This window comes from Arvicanthis niloticus, chromosome 1 (genome assembly GCF_011762505.2).
Source record: "Arvicanthis niloticus isolate mArvNil1 chromosome 1, mArvNil1.pat.X, whole genome shotgun sequence".
NCBI classification, from domain to species: Eukaryota; Metazoa; Chordata; class Mammalia; order Rodentia; family Muridae; genus Arvicanthis; species Arvicanthis niloticus.
In genome coordinates, this window is record NC_047658.1 from 133,110,897 (window position 1) to 133,133,508 (window position 22,612).

Here is a 22,612-nt window from a genome sequence, read left to right on the forward strand (position 1 = left end):
TCTAAACCTTGTAACTCTTTACAAAGCATCTTCATATTCACATGGTGGGCTCTGCTCATCAAGCAGGCATGCCACCCCATACCACATAGACGACGACTGCCATCCTGGGATTCCTTCCACAGACACTCCTGGTTTTGATGGTTCTTCTTTAGTTGCATGTTCCACTACTCCTAATGAGAACCATGTAACCACTGTCCTAGCACAAAGGCACATGAACACATCATGAAGGAAAGGACAACTCTAATGGAATTTACTCCATAGATGGTCACCCTTATGCGTCAGCCTTAGCCCCGTACCTTATTTCTCATAGCAAGGACCATACACTCACAAGGACACCCCCAACTCATTTTAAGTTCTGTCATGCTCCTGTTCTTGCACCAGTGATGTTGTGTGACAAAACTTTTCAGGAGAGACACAGCACACATAACTACTCACTCCAGATAGGGACCCCACAACAGACCAAAGTACAGAAACCACCAAAGACCAATTTGGTGAACCAGTGAGTTTTATTAGAGTTGTAGACATACGGGTAAGGGGTTACTTAGAGGAGAAAAAAATGACTTAAAGACAGGTGCATCACCAAGGCCCACCCAGGCATGGGTGATGGCTCACAAAAGCTAGGAAGCTAGAGCACACTGCACAGCCTGTAGGCAGCTCGACAGGTTGGAGAGTGTCCATTGCAGGTGCCTCATTCTGTCTGAGCCTCTTCTAGGCAGCCCAGCTTGTCTGACAGTCTTTCTAGCTCAGCTTTAGCATTTATTGCTTACTCTGTCTGGCAGGGAGTCTAGTGAGTCTGCTAAGTTTCAGAGACTTCCTAAAGCACTTGAATTGTTTACCTTCCTGCTTAAGGAGCTTCCCTACAGGATGGAATAGTTCAGTCTTTGAGAAGACAATTTTAAACAGCCTCTCTGTTCAGCACCCTTCATGGCTTAGATTACGAAGCTGTTCCTTAGTGTGGGACGTTCCAGAAGCTGATTAATCTGGACATGGGAATATCCTACAGAATGCTATTGAAAAAGACAAAACCAAAAACAGGTACCTAGTTTGTCTTCTTGCTCCAGTGAGGAACATCCCAGTTTCACCCCCTAACCCCAGATCCACGGAAAGTTATCTTCAAAGGACATTGTTAAGCAAACAGGGATCTCCTGGACCTAAATTCGTATTAGTTGGTGAAAGATAATCTCAGGTTTCAGATTTAACTCCTAGTTTCTGGTGAAGGTTTTGGCTGCCTGGCAACACAGAATTTTGAAGCTAGGTAAAGCACACAGTTTGCCAAAGTATGGAACTTCAGATACAAAAAGAAAGACACTTGTCATTCTGAATCAAGTGTTGAAGTTTGCAGGTAAATTCTTGTTTCATTTGTGGTTCTTTCTGCACATGTAGAAGTGGGTATAATTTCAAGTTTAATTTTAGAAGATCCAAAGTGTAACAATGCTGGGAAATCCTAACACTAGAGAAGAGAAAGGGAAAGCCTTCACCCACCTTAAAATGAATTACTGGTTAACTACTATTAATATGCTGCAGGCCCAGAGACCAGCATATAACACTCCAAGATCAATAAGGCTGTTTATCATGTGTGGGTATTGATCTCTCATGAAGGAGTGAGATCATATTTCACACTGAATATGTTAGTACAAAAAGAAGGTAACAGGACTATGAAGGCTTGTCAGAAAATTAGATGTCCAGAAGGTGTATGTACCTAGCCACGTGTGAGCATTTGAGTGGCAGGTGGTGGTCTACGAGCACCATATCTGCAGATGAATATATAGAAACAGGGGGCTCAAGAGTATATGAGGCAGAGCCCACTTGTCTGGCTGCCACTGCCTTCCTTTCCAGCTGGATCTGGTCTTGTTGATTATTAGCCATAACACTTGAAACATCAGATTTGCTGGGTATGGTGGTATGTTGCTGTAATCACAGCGCTTAGGACACTGAGGCATGAGGATCACAGGTTTGAAGCCAGACTTAATTACATAATGAGACCCTCACTCACAAAACAAACATGAGCTTCTTCCCCAGCAGTGTGGAGAAGGATCTAACATTCTGTTGCCATATGCATCATGATAGAGGACCACCAGGTAGATGATCCTGTAAGGGGTCACTGGTTAAGAAAACTACCACCTTTTCTTGGGTTTGGTGCCATGGGCTCTTACTAATACTCTTAAACAATCTTGGCCAGTTTTCGTTCCAGAAAGACAGAGAGACATTTAGTTAAAGATTTTTCAACACCATCATTAAGGTACTTCTTTCTCAGTCTGTGTCTCTGGTGTTTGTATTAATAATATTGACTGTGGAGCTTAAATGACCCTGGCATGATGTCTTAGGTTTTTATTGCTGTGAAGGGAGACACCATGACCACAGCAACTCTTACAAAGGCAAGCATTCAAGTAAGACTCGCTTACAGTTCAGAGGTTTAGTTCATTATTACCATGGCAGGAAGCATGGCAGTGCCAGGTAGACATGATGCTGGAGAGGTATCTGAGAGTTCTACATATAGATCTGAAGGCAGCAGGAAGAGAGAGTGACACTGGGCCTGGCTTGGGCATCTGAAACCACAAAGCCCACCTCCAGTGACATACTTCCTCCAACAAGGCCACACCTACTCCAGCAAGAGTATCCTATAGTTATCTATAGTTATCTATAGTTATAGGAACCATTTTCATTCAAACCACCACACATTATACACATGAGGCTTGGAGATTGACTGGAAGGATTCATAGCCAGACCAAGGGAATGGTGAATGTCGGTATACAGTAAGGTTTACAGAGCCAGCTTTTCATTCTTACTATTCCTCCCCCTTGATTCAGAATGAAGCCCATATTTTGTCTGTATACGGAAAACAACTTTCTGAAAGTTAAGTGTATATACATGTGTGTGTATATACATACAGAAAATTTGGGTTTTTTTTGTTGTTGTTGTTCTTTTGAGTTGGATTTCTTTTTTTTTTTTTTTTTTTTTTTTTTTTGAGACAGGATTTCAACATGTAGCCCTGGCTGGCCTCAAACTCACAGAGATCCACTGTCTGTGCCAACCCAATAAATTTTTATTTATTTATTTATTTTCTTATGTACGTTGGCATTTTGCCTGCTTGTGTATCTGTGTGAAGGTGTCAGAACTTCTGGAGTGGAGTTAGAGACAATGGTAAGTTGCCCCGTGGAAAGAAGGCTGAGGCTGTAAGCTTGTTTGAAGGTTTCAGTTGTAGTCTTGGCCCAGATCTTCCAGAGCATGCTCTCCGAGTGCACACACCTTCCCTTGCACACTTTTCTCTTTTTCCTTTTACACTTTTATCCAGAATCCTCTGCCTCACACTGAGTGCTTTGGGGACATTGTGCTGGAGTTTTCCCCTGAGGCCTCTTCTTTCCTTGGAATACTGAGCCCTTCCCTGTGTCTCAGCTATGAAGTGTTAAGGGCTTGTGGTTCTTGGAGCTTCAGGTTTTTACTTCTTATTCATTCCTGATGCTGTACTACTTTAAAAGCCATTGTTTACTGCTCTCCTTGTAAATGCCCACTGCTCTGGGCCTGGCGTTACGCTGTGCACATGGAGTACCTGGGCAGCCTGGAGGTCTGGGGCTCCTTGCAGGATCTTATCTGGTCATTCGCTGCCTTCATCTGTCTCTGATTACTTTCTTTTTCTCTTACTTTCCTTTTTCCTTCCTTCCTTCTCTTTTTCCTGAGACAAGGTTTCTCTGTGTAACCCTGGCTGTCTGGAACTCACCCTGCAGATGGGCCTGGCCTTGAACTCAGAGATTTGCCTTCTGCTTGCTTTCTTGTTTCAAGCTGTTTAGCAGACCGGGTGCTGTTGCTTTCTTCACACCACAACAGAAAATCCCAAAGACTGTCTTCACCATGACCCTCTCTGGGTTTATGTGGGTTTTGGATTTCTGTGGCTTCTGAACATTGGTTGCTACCGCAGCTGAACCCTCTGCAATCTGTGCTAGCTTACACTTCTGGGGTGTTGCATCTGCTCTCTTCAGTTCATGCCTTGGCTCCACCCCATTTCCCAGATATAGCCATTGCTGGGTAGTGATTTCTGGATCTCAGCTTCCAGCCTCAGTGGCTCCTAGGAAGTTTCAAGATGCATCCTTTCACTTAGCTCTGTACTTCATGCCCAGTGTCTAGAGTAAACAGAACATGCCCCTGAGTCACTCTACCACACCCAGACTCCTTCTCTCCATCCCCCTTTATCCTTAGTCCTCACATCCCATCATCCCCCACTTTGTTTTCATGCCCCACATGTCCCTGTACCCGGCTACACTTACATATGTAGTCTAATGTGGCCTCTGTCCGGCTATGTGTTGCTCCCTGGTTGGTCTTTCTTTCTCATCTTTCCTTCACTTTTCCCCCAACAATTTTCGTCAGGTGAAGCTCCCATAGAACGTCTCCGTTGTTCTACTCCTGGTCCATACTTTGGTCTGTACTAAAGAATACAGTATCCTATCTACCATAGAAGGAAGTAAAAGAAACTTTGTGCCCTCAAACTCAGCCCCTTACTGAGTTCCTGGGGATGACTTCAACTTTATCACGTGGTAAGAATTCATAGCCGGGTTAACTGCGTTTCATTTGCGGGTCCTTGACATTTGACTCCGGTGTCTGTGTTGAGGTCACACTGTCAGACTTGATGTCATTTAACCTACCTCTAACGTAACTTGGTGTTCCCAGGAAAAATAACCTAGCCAAGGGTATTTCAGCTTTGCCATCGGCACAAAGCCAGCCTTGGAACCCTTCCCTTATGACTGAAGAAGCAGGGGATGATGTCTCCCTTGCATTTCCAGGTTCTTTGTTCATCTTGAGGATGAACGTGAGGTGCACAACTGAGCTTTGGAGGGCAAGATTTGTTGACCGCCTACATTAAATCTTACGACATCATCCATTCCTTTATGTATTTGCATCCTAATTGCTGCCCCTTAACAACACCTTTTTATTTATTTTTTCCTCTCTTTTAGAGGGACGCATGGTCATCCAGGATATTCCTGCTGTCACCAGCAGAGGGCATATGGAGAACACACCTGACCTGGTCTCAGACCCCGCCTACTACAGCAGCTTTTACCAGCCTTCTCTGTTTCCTTACTACAACAACCTGTACAACTACCCCCAGTACTCCATGGCCTTGTCTGCTGAGTCCTCTTCAGGGGAGGTGGGAAATCCCCTTGGGGGATCCCCTGTGAAGAACAGCCTTCGGAGTCTCCCAGCACCTTACGTGCCTGCTCAGACTGGAAACCAGTGGCAGGTATGACACAGAGTTATTGGGATATTGTGAAACATGACATGCGTGTAAATGCACACACATGCATAGCATGTACCATGCACATGCTCAGTCAGCACACATGTAAGCACAGTATGATGTGATGTATATTGGTCTTTCTATCCGTTAATGTCATTTAACTCAAAAGATTGGCTGCAGGGACTTAGAAGGGGTTGTGCATGGTTTTTTGGGTTTATTTTCAGTTTTAGTTTTTCTCACAGTGTCATTTTGCAGAAATACCCAGCTGTCCAGAGTTAGATGTATCTGAGGCCCCACTTCCTCCAGCCTGCTCTACCTTGGGGCAGGTTAGAATATGTTAGGTGCAGCTTCCTGGGTGGCAGTCCTCTCCCAACAGATTTTTACACTGGGAGAGAAAGTATCATGATGCGTGTGCATGACAGAAAAGGTAAAAAAGGGAATGAGGTTGTGTTTCAGTGGCCCAGTAACATAGGTGCGTGTCTTTTAGAAATCAGACTTTCAAATACATGTATTTTAATAATACACATATTATTAAATTATCATTAAATATATCAATCAGACTTTCAAATACATGTATTTTAATAATACACATATTATTAAAATAGTATGCAGTCAGGAGCTTTCAACATTTGGGAAAGATTGTCTGGAGTGGTTCTGCTTCTGAGGGAGGAGCATTTCCACCAGGTCATTGTGTTAGCACCAGAGCTCTCCGAGGCTAGTCCACTGTATGTACTTATGTAAGAGGAGTGTGTTTAGGAGAAGTTAAACCCACACCACCAGGCCGCAGAGGCTGCTGAGATTCTGTAAGAACTATGCTCACTTCGGCTCAGCTCGGAATCTGGCTAGGCTTTCTTAGCAAGGACCTGATTTCAGTTTAGTAGAACACATATCGAGGAGCTAGTGCAAGTCTTTGATGTCTTTGCTTCCTTCTTATTTTCTTACCCTTTTTTTTTGTTTCCTCTCTTTTTACCCCCTTCCCCTTTCCCTCTCACTCCAGTCCTGCTCACTCTAGCCCAAAGGGTTTTTTTTTTAATTAACTTATTTATTATATTAAGTATGCTGTCTTTAGACACCCCGTAAGAGGGCATCAGATCTCATTACAGATGGTTGTGAGCCTTCATGTGGTTCTGGGATTTGAACTCATGACCTCCGGAAGAGCAATCAGTGCTCTTAATTGCTGAGCCATCTCACTAGCCCTTTTCTTAGCTTTATTAAGGCATAATTGACAAATTGTATACATTCATACTCTTAAGTGTGGCGTCTTGATGTAAGTATACATTGTGTGTTGCTTATCACAGGCTAATGAAGGCACCATCTGCATGTGGATGCATGTGGATGCATATGTGCACACATGGGCTCATATGCACCCAAGATTTTTTTCAGATATGCAGCACTACTGATTATAACGCCCAGATTGTACATTAAACTTCCAGAACTCGCTTAGCATTGGAAGTAGAAACTAGGACTTAAGTCTCTCCACTTTCCTACCCACAAGCCCACAACCAACATTGTAACTTTCTGCTTCCTTTGTTCCAAGAGTCTTTAACTTTTTTTTTTCCTCCCTGAGACAGGGTTTCTCTGTATAGCCCTTGCTGTCCTGGAACTCACTCTGTAGATCAGGCTGGCCTTGAACTCAGAAATCCCCCTGCCTCTGCCTCCCAAGTGCTGGGATTAAAGGCGTGTGCCACCACTGCCCAGCCAACTTTTTTTTTTTTTTTTAAGTCTTTAACTTTCTTAAGCCTACTTCTAAAACATTGTGATCTGACATTTCCTCTAACCAAATCTGGTTCATCTCAGTTCTCTGGTTTTCTTTTTGAAAACAGAAATACTCAAGTCATCCTGGACTAGCCTCAAACTCACCAAGATCAGCCTGTGTCTGCAGGTGAACCTCAGCTGTGGGGTGAATCCCCTATAAATGTCCAGGCTCTTAGTTGCTTAGGGGTTAGAGTACTTGCCTAAGCACCCCGTTTTCTGTTGAAATCTTCTAGGAACTCTCTTCTGCTTTTCTTCTTCCATGCGGGTCAGAAGCAAGCACAAGTGTCTTGAAGAGAGGTGTTATTTCAGGTGGCAGAGTGTAGACCTTCTGTGCAGTCCTGAAGTCCACGGTCACTGTCTAACATAAGCTTTCTGGCAGAAGTCTGAGGTTACTTTGGGAATCTGCACAACAATTTTCTGTGAATGTGATGGCAAATAAGGCAGAAGGAGGGACATTCTGGATGTATGTGTAAGAGAGGAGATTGAACAAAGGGACTCTGATACGTCAGGTCCCTCTTCAGCCTCACATAACCAACTGTGAACACAACTTGACTTTTAAAAATGTCTCAATGCCTGTAAAATTCTTATGTCCAAATAAGCCAACATAGATGTAAGCTGTTAATTTGCAAAAGAAATCCCAGATGCAGATCAACAAGTGACAAGGAGACGAGACAAAGGTCCCCGAGGTTCTCATGCCACTCCTTGCTGATTGAGGGAAATTGAGTGCACCTAAAGAACGGGTTGTAACCCCTGGAGGCCCATTCATATCCAGTTACAACCTTAGCCATGTCACCTTGAGCAGATACCTTGTCCTCTAAATCTCAGCTTTCTATGACGATGCTCTCATTTTGTCACATGGATGTGTGACACTGTGGTACTGAAGAAACATGGCTGGCTTACTAGAGTGTTTCCATGTAAACAGAAACACTGCAGATAATAGCTGACTTATTTCAGTTCCCTTTATTTCCATTTGCCATACTGTTTTTAAATCTATTGAGTTCTTTGCCAGGCGTAACTGTGTATTGAGCTAGCTCCTTCGGGCATGCTTCACAATAAAAGAGTTAATCGTTAAAAAGCAAAATACTATGATGTATGGATTAAAGTCTGAATGGAAAGACTTTTTATAGTTTTGAGGAAGAATTTGATTCCCTTGGGCAGTGCTGGAGAGATTGCTCAGTGGTTAAGGGCACTGACTGCTCTTCCAGAGGAATGGGGGTTCAAATCCCAGTACCCTCATGATCATTCACAACTGTCTTTAACTTCAAGATCTGACACTGTCACATAGACATACATGCAGGCAAAACACCAATGCACATAAAGTAAAGGTAAATAAATAAACATTTTAAAAAGATATTGTAAAGCATAGACAAATATCATGGCATACATGTGTTTGTTAAGATAGGCCATAAAAAAGCATTAAATAGTAAACACATATGAAGCATTTGGCTAGTGTTTAAGTGATAGAAATGAGATGCCTTACACTGTAACCAGAAGTGGTTTATTGTTTGTTTTTGTTGTGTTTGATTTTTTTTTTTTTGATGCAGGATATCACTGTATAGCTCTGGGTAGCTTAGAACTTGCTATGTAGACCAGGCTAGCCTTGAGCTCCCTAAGATCCATTTGTTTCTGCCTCTGGAGTTCTAGTGTCAAAGGTATGCACCAACATGCCTGGCCCCAGAGTTGTCTCCATAGCTAAAGAGTTGTCTCCCTGGGTAAAGTGCCTGCTGCTCAAATAGGACCCGAGGCCTGGACACCGGCATCCATGTTACCGACCCTCAGAGCACAGAAATGGTGGGATTCCCTGCTAACCCTTTGGCAGGATTGTGGGGTGTGAGCAGGTGGAGTCCTGGGACTTGCTAATCTGGAGTCTAGCCAAATCCAGGGAGCTCTAGGTTCAGTGAGAGACCCTGCCTAAAATATAAGGTAGAGAATGATAGAAGACACCCATTGTTGACATCTGGCTTGTACATGTGCACATATGGGTACACACTCATATGTATCTACATATACACACGAAAGAAAGCAACAAAGCACACACACATAGCTTTTCAGAGGTGTTATGACAGGAACCTGGGATAGATGGGAGGGTGACTGTCAACTTGATTTTTTTTTTTTTTTTTAAAAAGACAGGGCTTCGGGCCGGTCGGTGGTGGCGCACGCCTTTAATCCCAGCACTTGGGAGGCAGAGGCAGGCGGATTTCTGAGTTCGAGGCCAGCCTGGTCTACCGAGTGAGTTCCAGGACAGCCAAGGCTATACAGAGAAACCTTGTCTCGAAAAACCAAAAAATAAATAAATAAATAAATAAATAAATAAAATAAAAAGACAGGGCTTCATTTAGGTAAGCCTCTGTAAGCCCAGGTGAGTCTCACGTTTGTGATCTGCTTGGCTCAGTCTCCCAAGTGCTCATATCACAGCTGTGCACCTCCTTGTCCATCCTCACCTTTGTAGTTTCTGGAAGATGTACTGGGCTTGCTCTTTGAGCACTGCCTTACTTATTTTAGGGGCAGCTTCCCACTATTCTGCTGTCTTTCCTGAGCTGCCTTCAGCAGTATGGGAAGGCCTGTGCTGCTCTCTGCTCTCTTCTCTTCGTGATGACTCAGGCTCTGTCCAAGAGCTGGTATGGAGACCTTGTTCCTCATGTTGATCGGACCCTGCTGCTAAGACTTAATTTTCTCCCTATCTATCTCTAGGGTGGACGGAGTCTCCCTTTTATCCTCTGTCCCCTTTGCTTGCTACTTTCAATGATATTGTGTGTTACGGTGCAGTGTGGATGTGCGCGCGCGCGCGCGCACACACACACACACACACACACACACACACACACACACGCAGTCTTCTGGAATCCCAGAGCGTCCTACTGTGACCACCATGCAGGCTTGAGAACCATGCAGGCTTTAATCGCCTCTGGTCTGTCTCGAGCCTGGAGAGATTTGTGGTCCAATCATAGATTCCTGTCCTGTTGTGAAACAGGAATAACATTTGTGGCACTGGAACAAACTCAGGATGAATGGCTGCCTCTGCTGACCAGCAGCTCAATTTCGCTTCTGCATTTAATTGCCTGCAAAAGCTGTTTATGGCCCTGCGCACTCCTCCACGGCAACATTATCTCTTAAATAAACATGTTGTACCTGGTTGACAATCGTGCATATCAAGTGAGCAGAAATAAATATGGGAGGGCTCACAGCCAGGCCTGAGGTCTCCTTCAGGCCCGCAGCTGCCGCTCTTTTGTTGGCTGTTTCCAAGCTTGTGCCACCAGACGTCTGGGATCTGGTTCCCACCACGGTCAGGGTGTGGTCGGGTGGCAGCCTTAGGGTTTTTGCTCTTCTGGTGACTTTAGTCTCAGTCTGAGGCATTCCATAATATGATTGTTCACTGACAATGATCCACCTCACTGGAATTCATTCATGTGTTAAGTAAACGTACACTGGGCCTGCCAAATGAAGTAGACAGAGAAGCCCAGTTGGGTGACTACAGTTAACAGTAGTTCATGTATTTTAATATAGCTAGAAGAGAGAGCGTTGGGTAGATACGCTGATGACTCTGATCTGATGATTCCTTCACTTCATGTTTGTATATGGAGAAAAGATGAAGAAGTGTTGGGAGTCCCCTATATACTCCTTGGTTTGAACTGAGATATAGGCAGAAAGGGAAACAGATTCTGGCCTGTGAGACTTGGCACAGAAAAGTCACCCTTTGTGGGTGTTCTTGGGATGGTGCTCTAGTCCTTGCTGAGGGCTGGAGGACCAGGCCTGGAATTTAAAAAGCTGCCTCTGACTGCTTTCCTGCCCGGGAATGTTCCCCACCCTTAAACCAACACCCGTGAAGGCCTTTGTATTTACAATAATTCGTCTTTTCTAGTGTGGCTTAGCTCAGGGACAACCTGCTGAAAGTGTGGTGAAAAGATGTGACTTTTCAAGCATAGGCTGTGTGGAGGTGGCCACACTCCTACCTTTACTAATTGTGCGGTGCCTGTCCCACAGGAAGTGTGGCTGTGTGAAGCCAAATCTTAGGTCAACTCTAGTTTCCAGGGGAAGTTACAATTAACAATCCTTAAATAATTTGATATATGTGTTATATGTTTTATTGTATTTTTTCTAATTTGTATTTTAATATAGTAATACATTATTGTATATATATATGACATGTGTGTGTATGTGAATGAGTATATGAGAGGGTAGGATGTGATCTCTCTGTGGCCCTGGCTGTTCTGGAACTCTCTAAATAGATCAAGTTGGCCTCAAACTCACAGAGATATATGCCTACTTCTTCCTCTTGGGTGCTGGGATTATAGGTGTGCTCCACCAAGCCTGGCTTGAGTTTATGCTATTAAAGACAGAGAGTCCTTATATAGCCCAAGCTGCTGGTGACAATGTGAGCCACAGGATGGACAGATTAGAATAAAGTGGTCATTTGCCATGATGTTAATTACCTTTCTGTTGCTGTGGTAAGATACCTTGGCTAAGGCAACTTAGAAAAGGAAGGTAATTAGCCTTGTGGTTCTAGCTGGTTACAGCCCCCAGGCATCGGGGTAGGAACTCATATCTCAAACCACAAGCAGGAGGCAGAGCTAAGAATGGCCTTAAAACCCACCCAGTGACTTTCTCCAGTGAGGCCACATCTCCTAAGCCTCCCCAAACAGCCTCCAAGTGGGGACCTAGTATCTAAATGCCCAAGATTTATGGGGTACGTCTTATTCAAACCATCCCAGCTACTATCTGTTTATTGGCAGACCCTGGCTTTTGTAGGAGAGAGACAACAGTATTCACATAAAGTCACAGAGGATTTATAAGGATATGTGCAATTCTAAATAATTTTTAAATTGAGACAATTTTGGAAAGACAATTTCTTTTCTCAGGCAAACAGGTATAATATCTGTCTGGGGATATTACAGCTAATCACCATAATTTGGTGTGTGGTTTTTTTTTTTTTTTTTTTTTTTTTTTTTTTTTGGTTTTTTTGGTTTTTGGTTTTTTGGTTTTTCTAGACAGGGTTTCTCTGTGTAGCCCTGGCTGTCCTGGAACTCACTTTGTAGACCAGGCTGGCCTCGAACTCAGAAATCCACCTGCCTCTGCCTCCCAAGTGCTGAGATTAAAGGCGTGCACCACCACTGCCCGGCTCATAATTTGGTTTCTTAAAGATGAAGTACAGAGACATAACTGTTGATGCCTGAGGATTTGTTTTAATTCATGTTCTATTTTATTTATATCTAATGTATTCATTAATTTTAATAATCTTTCAGTTGCCTTTTAAGATCTTTCTATTAGATAGTTATTTTGCAGAAATATTAAATACTTTAAATATCTCCTTTTCTGATGTATGTATGTACCTATTCTTCTTAGATGACAAGAGGAGGTGAATATGTTAGTGTTCCCTGGTTAAGGAAGAAAAGGACAGGTATTTACTTGCTGAGCTCAGAGGGGCGGAGCTGAGGAATGCCCATTTTTACAGAGCACTCTAGCTAAATGCAAGTGGATCCCAGGAGAAAATTGAACTGGCCTCTGGGAAACTGAGGGCAGCAGGGAGCAGGCAACCCTGACTCAGGAGAACTCCAGGGATGGAGTAAGGCCTTGGGCACCCAAAGGAATTGACTTTCAGTCTGGCTGGAGCAACCTCAGGAGCATCCCAGGACATCCAGAATGTGACTTACCTGCCAGCCTTTGAGAGAGGCCCGTAGCTGTCCTGCAGACTGGTCACCATCCTTCGGTGGTTCAGCTCTGTCTGCTCTGAGTTGACACATCTTGTCATGTGCTGGAGCAGTTGAGTAGCTGACAGTTGAACTGGAGGCCGGAAGGAGTCTGTTAGCACACTGGTGCCAGGTTGTCCCATTACTTGCCCTATGTGGCACAGTGGCATTGGGGAATTGTGTGGTGTGCTTAAAAATTAGATCACTGGGGTTGAAAGCTCTCAGATTTGATTTCCTTGAGCTAGTGACCCAAATCTCATTTATTTGCATGTTTCCTTTGCACTGACTTTTGTTTTTCTTGATAATAGAGGTGAGCCTGATATAAAATTAGATGCTTCTCAGAACATGTAAGTAGTTGGACGGATCTCACATTCCTTGAGATCCACATTTCTGTGATGTGTTGAGTATTCCTCAGTATTTAAATAAAGACCAAAATTAGAGGAATCCATAGAAAACACAGGTTGGTCCCTTTGTTGTTTCGTTTTAATTCAGTATTAGAAGTACAAGAGAGAAAGAGGACACAATTCTAAAGCATATTTAACGTACTGTAAGACACAGATAAGAGAAGCTTCATCTGTTCATGCTCACTCTAAAGTGCCTGGCTATACATGGAAGCAGCAGAGCATCATTGTCAAGCATCAAGGACAGAGCTTTCTGGGAGGGTGGGGCGGGGGGGTGGGATGCTGCACTGTAGGAAGGCAGGTCTGGACAGGACCTGCTGGGAGCTGGGGGAGGGGGCGTTTTATCAGCTCTTTGTTTAGAATTGTCAGCCAGACAGGCATGCAGTTAGTCTCCTTAGTTTAAAATTCTCTACCAAGAATATATCACTTCCTACCTGCACCTAGGAGACTTCTCCATAGCCTCTTTTTGGTGTCCCACAGGTCCTCTGGGGTGGAGGTGGGGGGTTGTCATCTTTGGGGTGCACCTTTCTTGGTTGGTTCAAAGGAAAGTGAGAATCAAAAGAAACTGTTACCTTTTTGCGTTTTCTCATCATATCTTAGCACAAATATTCTTTTTGGCGTTTTCTGTTTTTTACCAACCAGTACTGAGAGAAAGAAGGCAGACACCTCAATTCTGTGTCTTGTATTTATATAGAACTAGGAAATAAGATGCCCTGGAACTTCTGTGTGTGTGTGTGTGTGTGTGTGTGTGTGTGTACAGTGTGTGTGTGTACAGTATGTGTGTGTACAGTGTGTGTGTGTGTACAGTGTGTGTGTACAATGTAGAATTTTGATCGAGCTTCAAAAATGTTGCAATAAAGTTAGGTGGTGGTGTTACACGCCTTTAATGTCAGCACTCAGGAGGCAGAGGCAGGTGGATCTCTGTGGGTTAGAGGCCGTCCTGACCTACAGAGTGAGTTCTAGAACAGTCACAGCTGCACAGAGAAACCCTGTCTTTGAAAAACAAGAACAAACAAACAAAATACTGAAATGTAGAGAGATCTCACAATGAATTTTTTTCAACCATCCAGCAAGAACATTTATATGTGTAAATAATTGTAAAAGTATATGATAGGAAGGCACATTTATCTTGATTCGGTACAGGGTCCTTGAATGTGATCCACCATGAGTGGGTACCACTTCATGTCCTGTATTTTGGGGGCCAGCCACACAGCCTTGTCAGGTCTTACTAGCCCCACTTCAGTGAGGAAACTGAGGCCCAGGGAGACAATCTCACTCACCATTCTCACACTGCTGGTTAATGGGTAGCCGGAACATGAACGTGCTTTTCCTGCTGTGGAGGGCTCTTCCCTTCCCAGAATGCCTCTCTTGTCTCTGTAGGGCACAGCATATTTCTTAGTCTTTGTATTCAGCCTGAAAATTGTAGTAACAGTAAACATGCTGTTTCTCAGGCCTGTTTCTCACCTGTGCACGTGAGTGTGTATCCAACACACACACACACACACACACACACACACACACACACACTCACGCGCACGCACGCACGCACACATGCATGCACTTTGAGCTTTAGGGAAACCTGGTCTCATTTATTCTTGAGTCATTTGATGTAGCCTGTTTCCATGATGGTTTAGGAGGGGGATGGGCTTCTTCACACCACTCATGGGTTCAGGGTGCCCACTAGGAGTCAGATCTTTTAAAGAGTTTGCAGGGGGAAAGTGTGAGCCTGCGCCTTTGGGTCCACGTGGAGGGTGACTCTACACAGTCTCACCTTGCCCTGCAGGCAGTCTGTCATATTCAGTTCTCATAAGATAGCCTCCATACTGCTGATTTATGCCAAAAGTATCCTAATGTTTCCGACAGCTCATGTGTGACCTGAATATAATCCATATTTCTTAAAGCAGCTAATCCCACTGGCTTATTTCCCGATACTGCTGATAGGGCTATATCTCTTGGTATCTGCCACGGAGATTCTGATGGTAACATATTGTTTCTGGGTCACTAGCTTTGTCTAAAACAGTAGGTTGGAACAGAGTAGCAAAGGTTAATTAAGTTTGTCCATCATGTTGGGAACATATATAGATGAGTCTGACGTGCATGGCTCTAAAATCAAAGTTCTGAGCATGTGATTGCTGGCATTCTTTCTCCTCATTTTCCAAGTCTCTGAAATGAAGTTTCTTAACTTGTGGCAGAGGCAAAGCAAGGAAAAGAGCCCAGTTTGTTGAACAATGGTGGCCGCAGATAGATCTTTATAGAAACAGGTATCGCCATTGAGAGTAGTGAGATGTCTGGGTTCAGTGGAAGAGATCAAGAGGTCTTAGGCAGCTGGCTTCCAGCCCTGCCTTCTTTCCTTGGTGCCTCTGAGTAGAACCAAGCTATTTGGTTGCTAGCAATGGCTCCATGTGTTGGTCATTGTTAAATTCTGAGGACCCAGTAAGGTAATGGGACAAGTCTCCTGTATCTTTCAATAAATACTTTGTTGCTCTGAAGTTTTCTTACTTCTGTAGTCAGTAACTGGTATTTTCTCAGGGTACTGACAGTAAGGGTACCCTCCCAGCCATCTGCAGCAGGTTTAGAGGGTTGCTGTACAATTCCATCAGACAGTCAGTGTGTTAGCAGACGAGAAAGGCCAATGTCCAGATAATTATTATGCAGGTTTTTAAGGATAGAAATTTGTCTTGTCTTCCAGCTGTTTTACTGGTGCTTGTACCTGCTGGTTTTTATGTAATTGATGTGGGCATTTATGCCTGGCTATGTAAGTTTGGTTGATTAGTTAGGATTAGAATTTTATTACTATTTTTTACATAGGTCTGTGTAAGTGGGTGTGTGTGTACGAGCATGCGTGCGGTTTGTGCCCATGTGTGTTGGTGCATGTGCTCATGTGCACAAGCCTGTAGACCAGAGGAAGCTGTTAGGTATCTTATTCAATCATACCCTCCTGTATTCACTTGAGTCTGGAAGTAGGCTTTTGTCCAGGTCCCGCTCTCACTAGCACTGGGGTTACCACCATTAGTGTATTGGTAACTACTCCTAGCCGGTTGCTTTTGTGGGTGCTGGGAATTTAAGTGCAGCTCCTAATGTTTGCATGGGAATCTTGCTACTGAGCTATCTCCCAGCCCCAGAGTCAGAATTTCAGATTATGAATCAGACCATGTACAAAATTCTGTCTGAGTTCAGATGATTCTTTGTAGAATTTGCAAAGATGATAAAGACCCTAAGCTAGTCCTAGCTAGAGATCATTCTGGACCTCTTTTATGAGCCCCCTGGAATATACCAAGATCTTTGAGAATCCAGGGAAAGGGAACATTTTCAATTCTACTTGGCTTTTTCTAACTAGGCACCTGTTTTTGAAGGTAATTGTTCCCTTATTTCTGATTAACAACGCCGGTGTCTTGGGTGCTTTAGACTGAGAGCCATAGTAAGAAAATAAACTTCCATGTGTATTTATGCACACAGACTCTCACATAAAGCAATTCAATTCCGGAGCTCTTACCCATACCATGCACACCCTGCTCACTCTGATTTTGAATTGCTTTTTCATCGTTTTCACTGTTCCTGAAGGCCCATGGGATGTGTGTCTCTTTCAGCTGTCCGAGGCTTACGAGTCACTGTCCAGGTGCTGCAGGCTTTCCCAATGTTTTCCTTGTGAGGTTTGGTTCTGTGTTCCAGATGACCTGCCGCTCACTTGGCCCTGGTGCATCCTATTTCTTTCACTTCTTGACTTTGCTGAGATAAACCCAAACCCCTTTCTACATTTACACCAGAAAAGCTCCATCTACAGGAGTTCCCTTGGTTTTGCATGTGCCTTTCTAGTGCTGTTGCTTTGGAGGTTACAGTCTGAAGACACCTGAGATGTATTGGCTCTTAAATTACTGGTGTTCTGCCGATCTCCTTTCTCCCCCCTTCTCTCTTTTCCCCCTCCCTCCTGCTCTCAGGAGAGGAAGAACATCCTTTCCAGGTTTGGACAAAGATAAACAGCTCCTGCTTTCTTTAGCTTCTTGAATGTGGTCCTCATGGTGGGCACACTGGCACCCTCTCCACAGTGTCCTGAAGGCTCCCTCCCTGGATTCCCTCACAGGCATCAGTGTCTGTCTCCTTTTGACTTCTGGGTCATTCACTGTGTGGCCCCAATAAGAGAAGAGGTGAGCACACATCGAGGAAGGATCCCAAGGACTAGATGGAGACAGGCAATAAGGAGCACCAGCATCACAGGCTTGGCATTTGTTCTTTTCTTGTTCTAGCATCTCTGAGATGTAGCATAATAGCAAATACTTTTAGCCTGTACACTAAAAAAGAATTCTTTGCAGAGGGCAGATTGCCATATGGGAGTGAACCAGGTGTGCGTCTCAGTAGGTGAAGGGGGCTCTCTGACAAAGCACCCTGCACAGGTGAGGTCTGTCCTGCTCAGGTGGATGGCTAGGCGGACCTGGGAATAAGCATTGCAAACAAAAAAAATTGTTTTAAGGATGGCAGATGTTAATTGCAGCCTTTACCCCATGTGCCCTGGAGACCTGAGCTTCAGTCTGAAGAGTTCTGCCTTCATTGTAAATGTGTTTCTGATCAGAAAACTAAAGGTTCGCCCCAAATGGTGATTTGGGGGCTTTAAAGATTGTAACCCGAAATCCCAGCACTTGGGAGGCAGAGGCAGGCGGATTTCTGAGTTCGAGGCCAGCCTGGTCTACAGAGTGAGTTCCAGGATAGCCAGGACTACACAGAGAAACCCTGTCTTGAAAAACAAAAAAAAAAAAAAAAAAAAAAAAAGGTAACCCGAGAATCAGGGTCTGATGATCCCTGCAGTGAGTTGTGTTGTCCTGTGAGGACTCTTGGGACCACTACTCTCTTTAATCTGAAGCCCCAGCTCTATGCTGCTGGCTAGACCAGCTTACTAACAGCCAGAGTGCTCCCTTTGAGCCCTTCCCTTGGAAGGAGAGTCCCTGTCTATAAGATCGGCTGCTTCTGTCTGAAGTGTTACTCAATGGGCAAGTAGGATCCAAGAATTTTTTTTAAAAAGGAAGTGATAAAGCCAAACCCTCTTGAGCTTTCCTGAGATATCACTGTTGCCATAGACAGGATGGTTTAGGGTGCATGAAAGGATTTTCAGATTTATTGCTGTGCATTTTCTCAGCAGTAAAAGAAAACCCCCAAGCTTCGACGTTTCATGTGGAGTTAATGCTCACAGCGTGTGCGTTTGCTGCCTGCCCGGTTCCTGTCTGTGGGTCATACTCCAGTTCAGGGACTGGGGTGGATAATAAGATTATAAAACATGCTTGCCAGTCTCTACATGCCAATGATAATAGCAGATAGATTTCATTGGAATCTTGGATTTTTAGGTTTTGCTTGGTTTACTTGTTTAATGTAAAGGAACAAAAATAAAGTAAAATCTCAAAGAAATAAGCTAGCATTGTTCAACAGTGTGCACACGTGTGTGTGTGTGTGTGTGTGTGTGTGTGTGTGTGTATAAAACTAGGTAATACCACCCATTAACATAACTAAACAGTTCCCCCATTTGCCACTGTTGGTTGCCTTTCACCCAGAGGTGAAGGAAGGGCCTTCAGGGTATTAGATTAGTTTGGAACAGATTTCCCAACCTTGGCACAGTTGCTGTGTCAAGGTTTATTACTTGATTGTCAGAGGCACTGCCGTGGGCCTTGTGGGCCTATCTCTTAATGCCAGTAGCAATCCTCTTTGCTCCCAGATGTGACAATTGAATATGTTTCCAGATATCAAATCTCCCCCCTAGGGACAAGGTTGCCCCCAATTGAAAACTACTAATTTAAGATCAAATAAATTTCAAAGGCTCCATTATCCACCCATCTTGTCTAAGCCCAGAGTAGCAGGATTGTGTTACGTACCTATCATCTGTCTGTCTGTCTGTCTAAAATTAGAAGTGAGCAGGAAGTGACTTGGAGTTATTCCCAGGCCTTCTCAGGTGAACATCAACTCAGTGTAAACTTTGTGTTTTAGAGAGCTCTGTATTCTTGGAAACACAAACCCTTCCTCCTGTGCAGTTTTGTGAGTAGATGGTTATTTGTGGTAGTCTTATATTTTGGGAGTTTAGCCTCTAATAGCTGAGCCATTCAGCATTATTCTTTGATTTGGATGTAGGTGACATGGCTGATGACCTCAGTAAATTCACAGTTTTAATAACCTCAAATGGAGTTTGCCCTTTTGTATTCTTTTTTTCCCCTTTGGCTGGAAGTCTTCTGTTGTGATCACAAGGATGTATTGGGGAAACAGTAGTTTAATACAAATAACTCAATTCCAGATTTGAAGTAATCATAGTTTTTGATGCATTCCGGAAAGAGAAAGAATTAAATGGGATGATAAATGTGTGTGTTTTGAAACAGCACTCATTTTTCAGTGAGAGAGAATGTTATCTGAGAGAATGTCATTTGTTTGCATAGCTTTTTGAGTAGTGTACATTCTGGGATGGTAGCAGTTGACCAATCTGCTTGTCAGACTTTACCTTTTGAAAAACATTTTTTTTTTTATTACATGGGATCTTGTTCTTCTCTGGTATATGGATACATATTGGTAATTTTAGAGTATTGAATCAGTATTGGTGACATGTTAGAATTACCTAGGGACCTTTGGAAAGACCTAGGGTTTGGGCCATATTGCAGACCAATTAAGCCAGATGTTCTAGGAGTAGGTCCAGGGCATCAGCTCCTTCCTTTATTCTAGTGAGAGTCAAAATTGAGAGCCAATCTACATATTTATAAATAAAGTTTTATTGGGACACAGTTGTGCCCATTCATTTGCTGTTGCCTAAAGATGCCCCCAGAGAACCCTGAATTATTCACTACTGGGCCATCTGTAGTAAAGTGCTTGCTGTCTCTTGCCATGAAGTCATAGTGAGTAGTCGTTAACTATTTTAATATTTGTATATACTTCTATAGCAAAAGAAAAATGTAGCAGTTTGCAGAGCATGTGGGATCAAGTCCCATTACTTTGTGCACAGGGAATATTGAAAACCACTTTGCTTGAAGAGCAGACTTGTAAGGTATCATCAGATCTGAGGGAGATGTGACTAATTCAGGACTCAGAGCGAGGAGCCACTGTTTTACATGGGCATCTGTGCTTGAAGTTGGCCCCTCAGTTCCTCCACTGAGGAACTGACTCCTCAGTTCAGACTGAGTCACTGACTCCTGTGAAGTCTGCAGCTTCAGTTTGAAGGCTGTTGGAGTTCTTACTGCTGAAGCCCTTACAGAGTCGGGAAACCCTCCCCGTCTTCGTTAGGCTGAAGATGTGGCTCAGTGGGTAAAACGTTTGCCTTGGAGACATGAGGACCAGAGTTCAGACGCACAGTGTCTGCATAAATACGGGGCAGGCCTGAGAACCCACCTGCTTCCTCAGGAGGTGGAGACAGAACCGTTGAGCAGCTGGCCAGTTGGAGTAGCTACATTGGTAAACTCCGGGCTTAAGTGAGTGACTCTACTTCAATATGTAAGATGTGCTGAAATATAGAGGTATGGAGTGTGTGACAGAGCAAAGCACCTTGTGGGGCACAGGATGCAAAGACAGACAGACAGACAGACAGTCACTGGGAGGATCAAAGACAAAGTGTTCCCTAAAGTCTGCCCCTCTTTGGGCCAGCAGCCTGCTTCCTCCAGTTAGGCTCCGTTTCCTAACTTGTCAAGCATTTCTCAAGTTGGTACCATTGGGACCAAGCCTCGGACACGTGATCCTGTGGGGCACGTTTCCCATTCAAACTATGACAAAGGTGTCTTTTGATTTTCCTTAAACAGATGAAGACCTCAGAGAGCCGCCACCCGGTGAGCTCCCAGTACCGGATGCACTCATACTATGGGCCTCCATCCTACCTGGGCCAGAGCATGTCCCAGATCTTCACCTTTGAGGAAGGCCCCTCCTACTCAGAAGCCAAAGCGAGTGGTAAGTTCTGTGGTAGGAGTCTAGGATTGGGGTGGTACCCAGCAGGGAGCAGTAGCTCTGTGGGCTTGGCTCACAGGGGCTGTGGAGGATTGGTTATTTTTAATTCTTTGAGACTGGCATACAACTCCTTCCAGATATCCCATCCTCAAATCTATCCAATCTCTTCCTCCCTCTCCCTCCCCCCTGTCCTTTAGAGTAGTTGATGTTACAACCTGCCCTGACCTGTGGTTAATAAACTTGGTATCACATCTTTATTGAAAGCTTACTTTCTTTCTCCAAGCAACAATCAAATACCAGTAGCTTCTTAGCCTTGCACCCACCTACCTTCCTTGCTGGGAGTTTGAGCTAGCACAGGTCTTGTGCATGCTGTCAGAATTGCTGTTATAGTCCTATGTGGAATCGCCATGTTACATCTGGAAAGTACTGCTTTCCCTCAAGTCACTCTCCACCTCTGGCCTTTAAACTCTTCCACATAGACCACTGAGCCTTGAGGAGAAGGGATGTGACATAAATGTCTTATATAGGATTGAGCACTCTAAAATCCCTTACTCTTTTCATGGTGACCCATTGTGGGTCTCTGTAGTAACTACCATCTGTTGCAAAAAGAAGCTTGTCTGATGAGGGCTGAGAGATTTACAGTACATCAGTAAGTCATTAGGAGTGCTTTTAGTACTGTTTTCATTTAACAGAAGAAGAGCGGTAGGCTGTCCTCGAGGGTCTATCTAGCCATAGGTTCTTAACCTTGTTGACAGTGTCAAGTATGGGTCCTGTTTTGTGGTCTGGGTTTTAAATCCAATCAGAAAGTGATTGGTGACTTCCATAATACACAGTTTTCCTCCTTTCCGAATACTTGTGATAACAATAGACTTCTGTCCCTAAAAATGTTATTTTCGAATTAAGAGAGATTCTTGTGCATGTTTTGCCTGCATGTATGTATGCACACTACCTGTGTGCCAGATGCATGAAGAGGCAAGAAGAGGCCATTGGATCCCTTGGAACTGGAGTTGTGGGTGGTTTTGAGCTACCGTGTAGATTGTCAAACCTGGATCCCTCTGGAAGGGCTCTTAACTGATGATATCTCTCTCTCTCTCTCTCTCTCTCTCTCTCTCTCTCTCTCTCTCTCTCTCTCCAGTCCCCCAAATGTTATTTTCTTGAGGAACAGTATGAAATAAAAGGCACATTATCTTTCCTATTGTTGAGGATCAAACTCCAGAGAGCCTTGCTGATTCTGAGCAAAGGCTTTGAGAAGATACCCCAGTGCCCAGGGACACTGAAGTGTATTTCTGTACATAAAATAGTTATTTCCCAAGGAGTCTTACTTTAAAAAACAAAAGTGCATTCATCTTTTAGGGAGGAATAAAGTTAACAGTAAAACCGTTTTTAATACAGTAGATCTGGGATTCTGCAGTAGCAATGCAGATAACACTGATATGACTGAAATAAAAAAAAAAAAAAAACTGTTTAATGAACTGAAGAAGCCCTTTAAAATCCACAATTCCTCAGCTTCAGTTTTAACCTTTTCCCTGGTAGTTACGCTAAGTGGATGGGCAGGTCTTTCTGGGCTGTGTTTCTGGAGCCTGTTTTTAAGTTACTTAGACTTAAGCATCATTCTTTGGTTTAGGAACTCTAGAAGGAAACAGTAGAGGCCAGAAGTGTCC

The 22,612-nt window shown here is 43.8% G+C and overlaps 1 protein-coding gene across 1 annotated transcript in view; it reads left to right on the plus strand.

Moving 5' to 3' along the window:
- The window catches only part of Dmrt1 (doublesex and mab-3 related transcription factor 1), a 93,089-nt gene that overhangs the window by 32,484 nt on the left and 37,993 nt on the right, over positions 1 to 22,612 (plus strand). The window contains exons 3-4 of the mRNA XM_034518349.2: positions 4,944 to 5,227; positions 20,810 to 20,954. Of these exons, the coding sequence (XP_034374240.2) occupies positions 4,944 to 5,227; positions 20,810 to 20,954 (429 nt within the window). The remainder of the gene's footprint in view (positions 1 to 4,943; positions 5,228 to 20,809; positions 20,955 to 22,612) is intronic.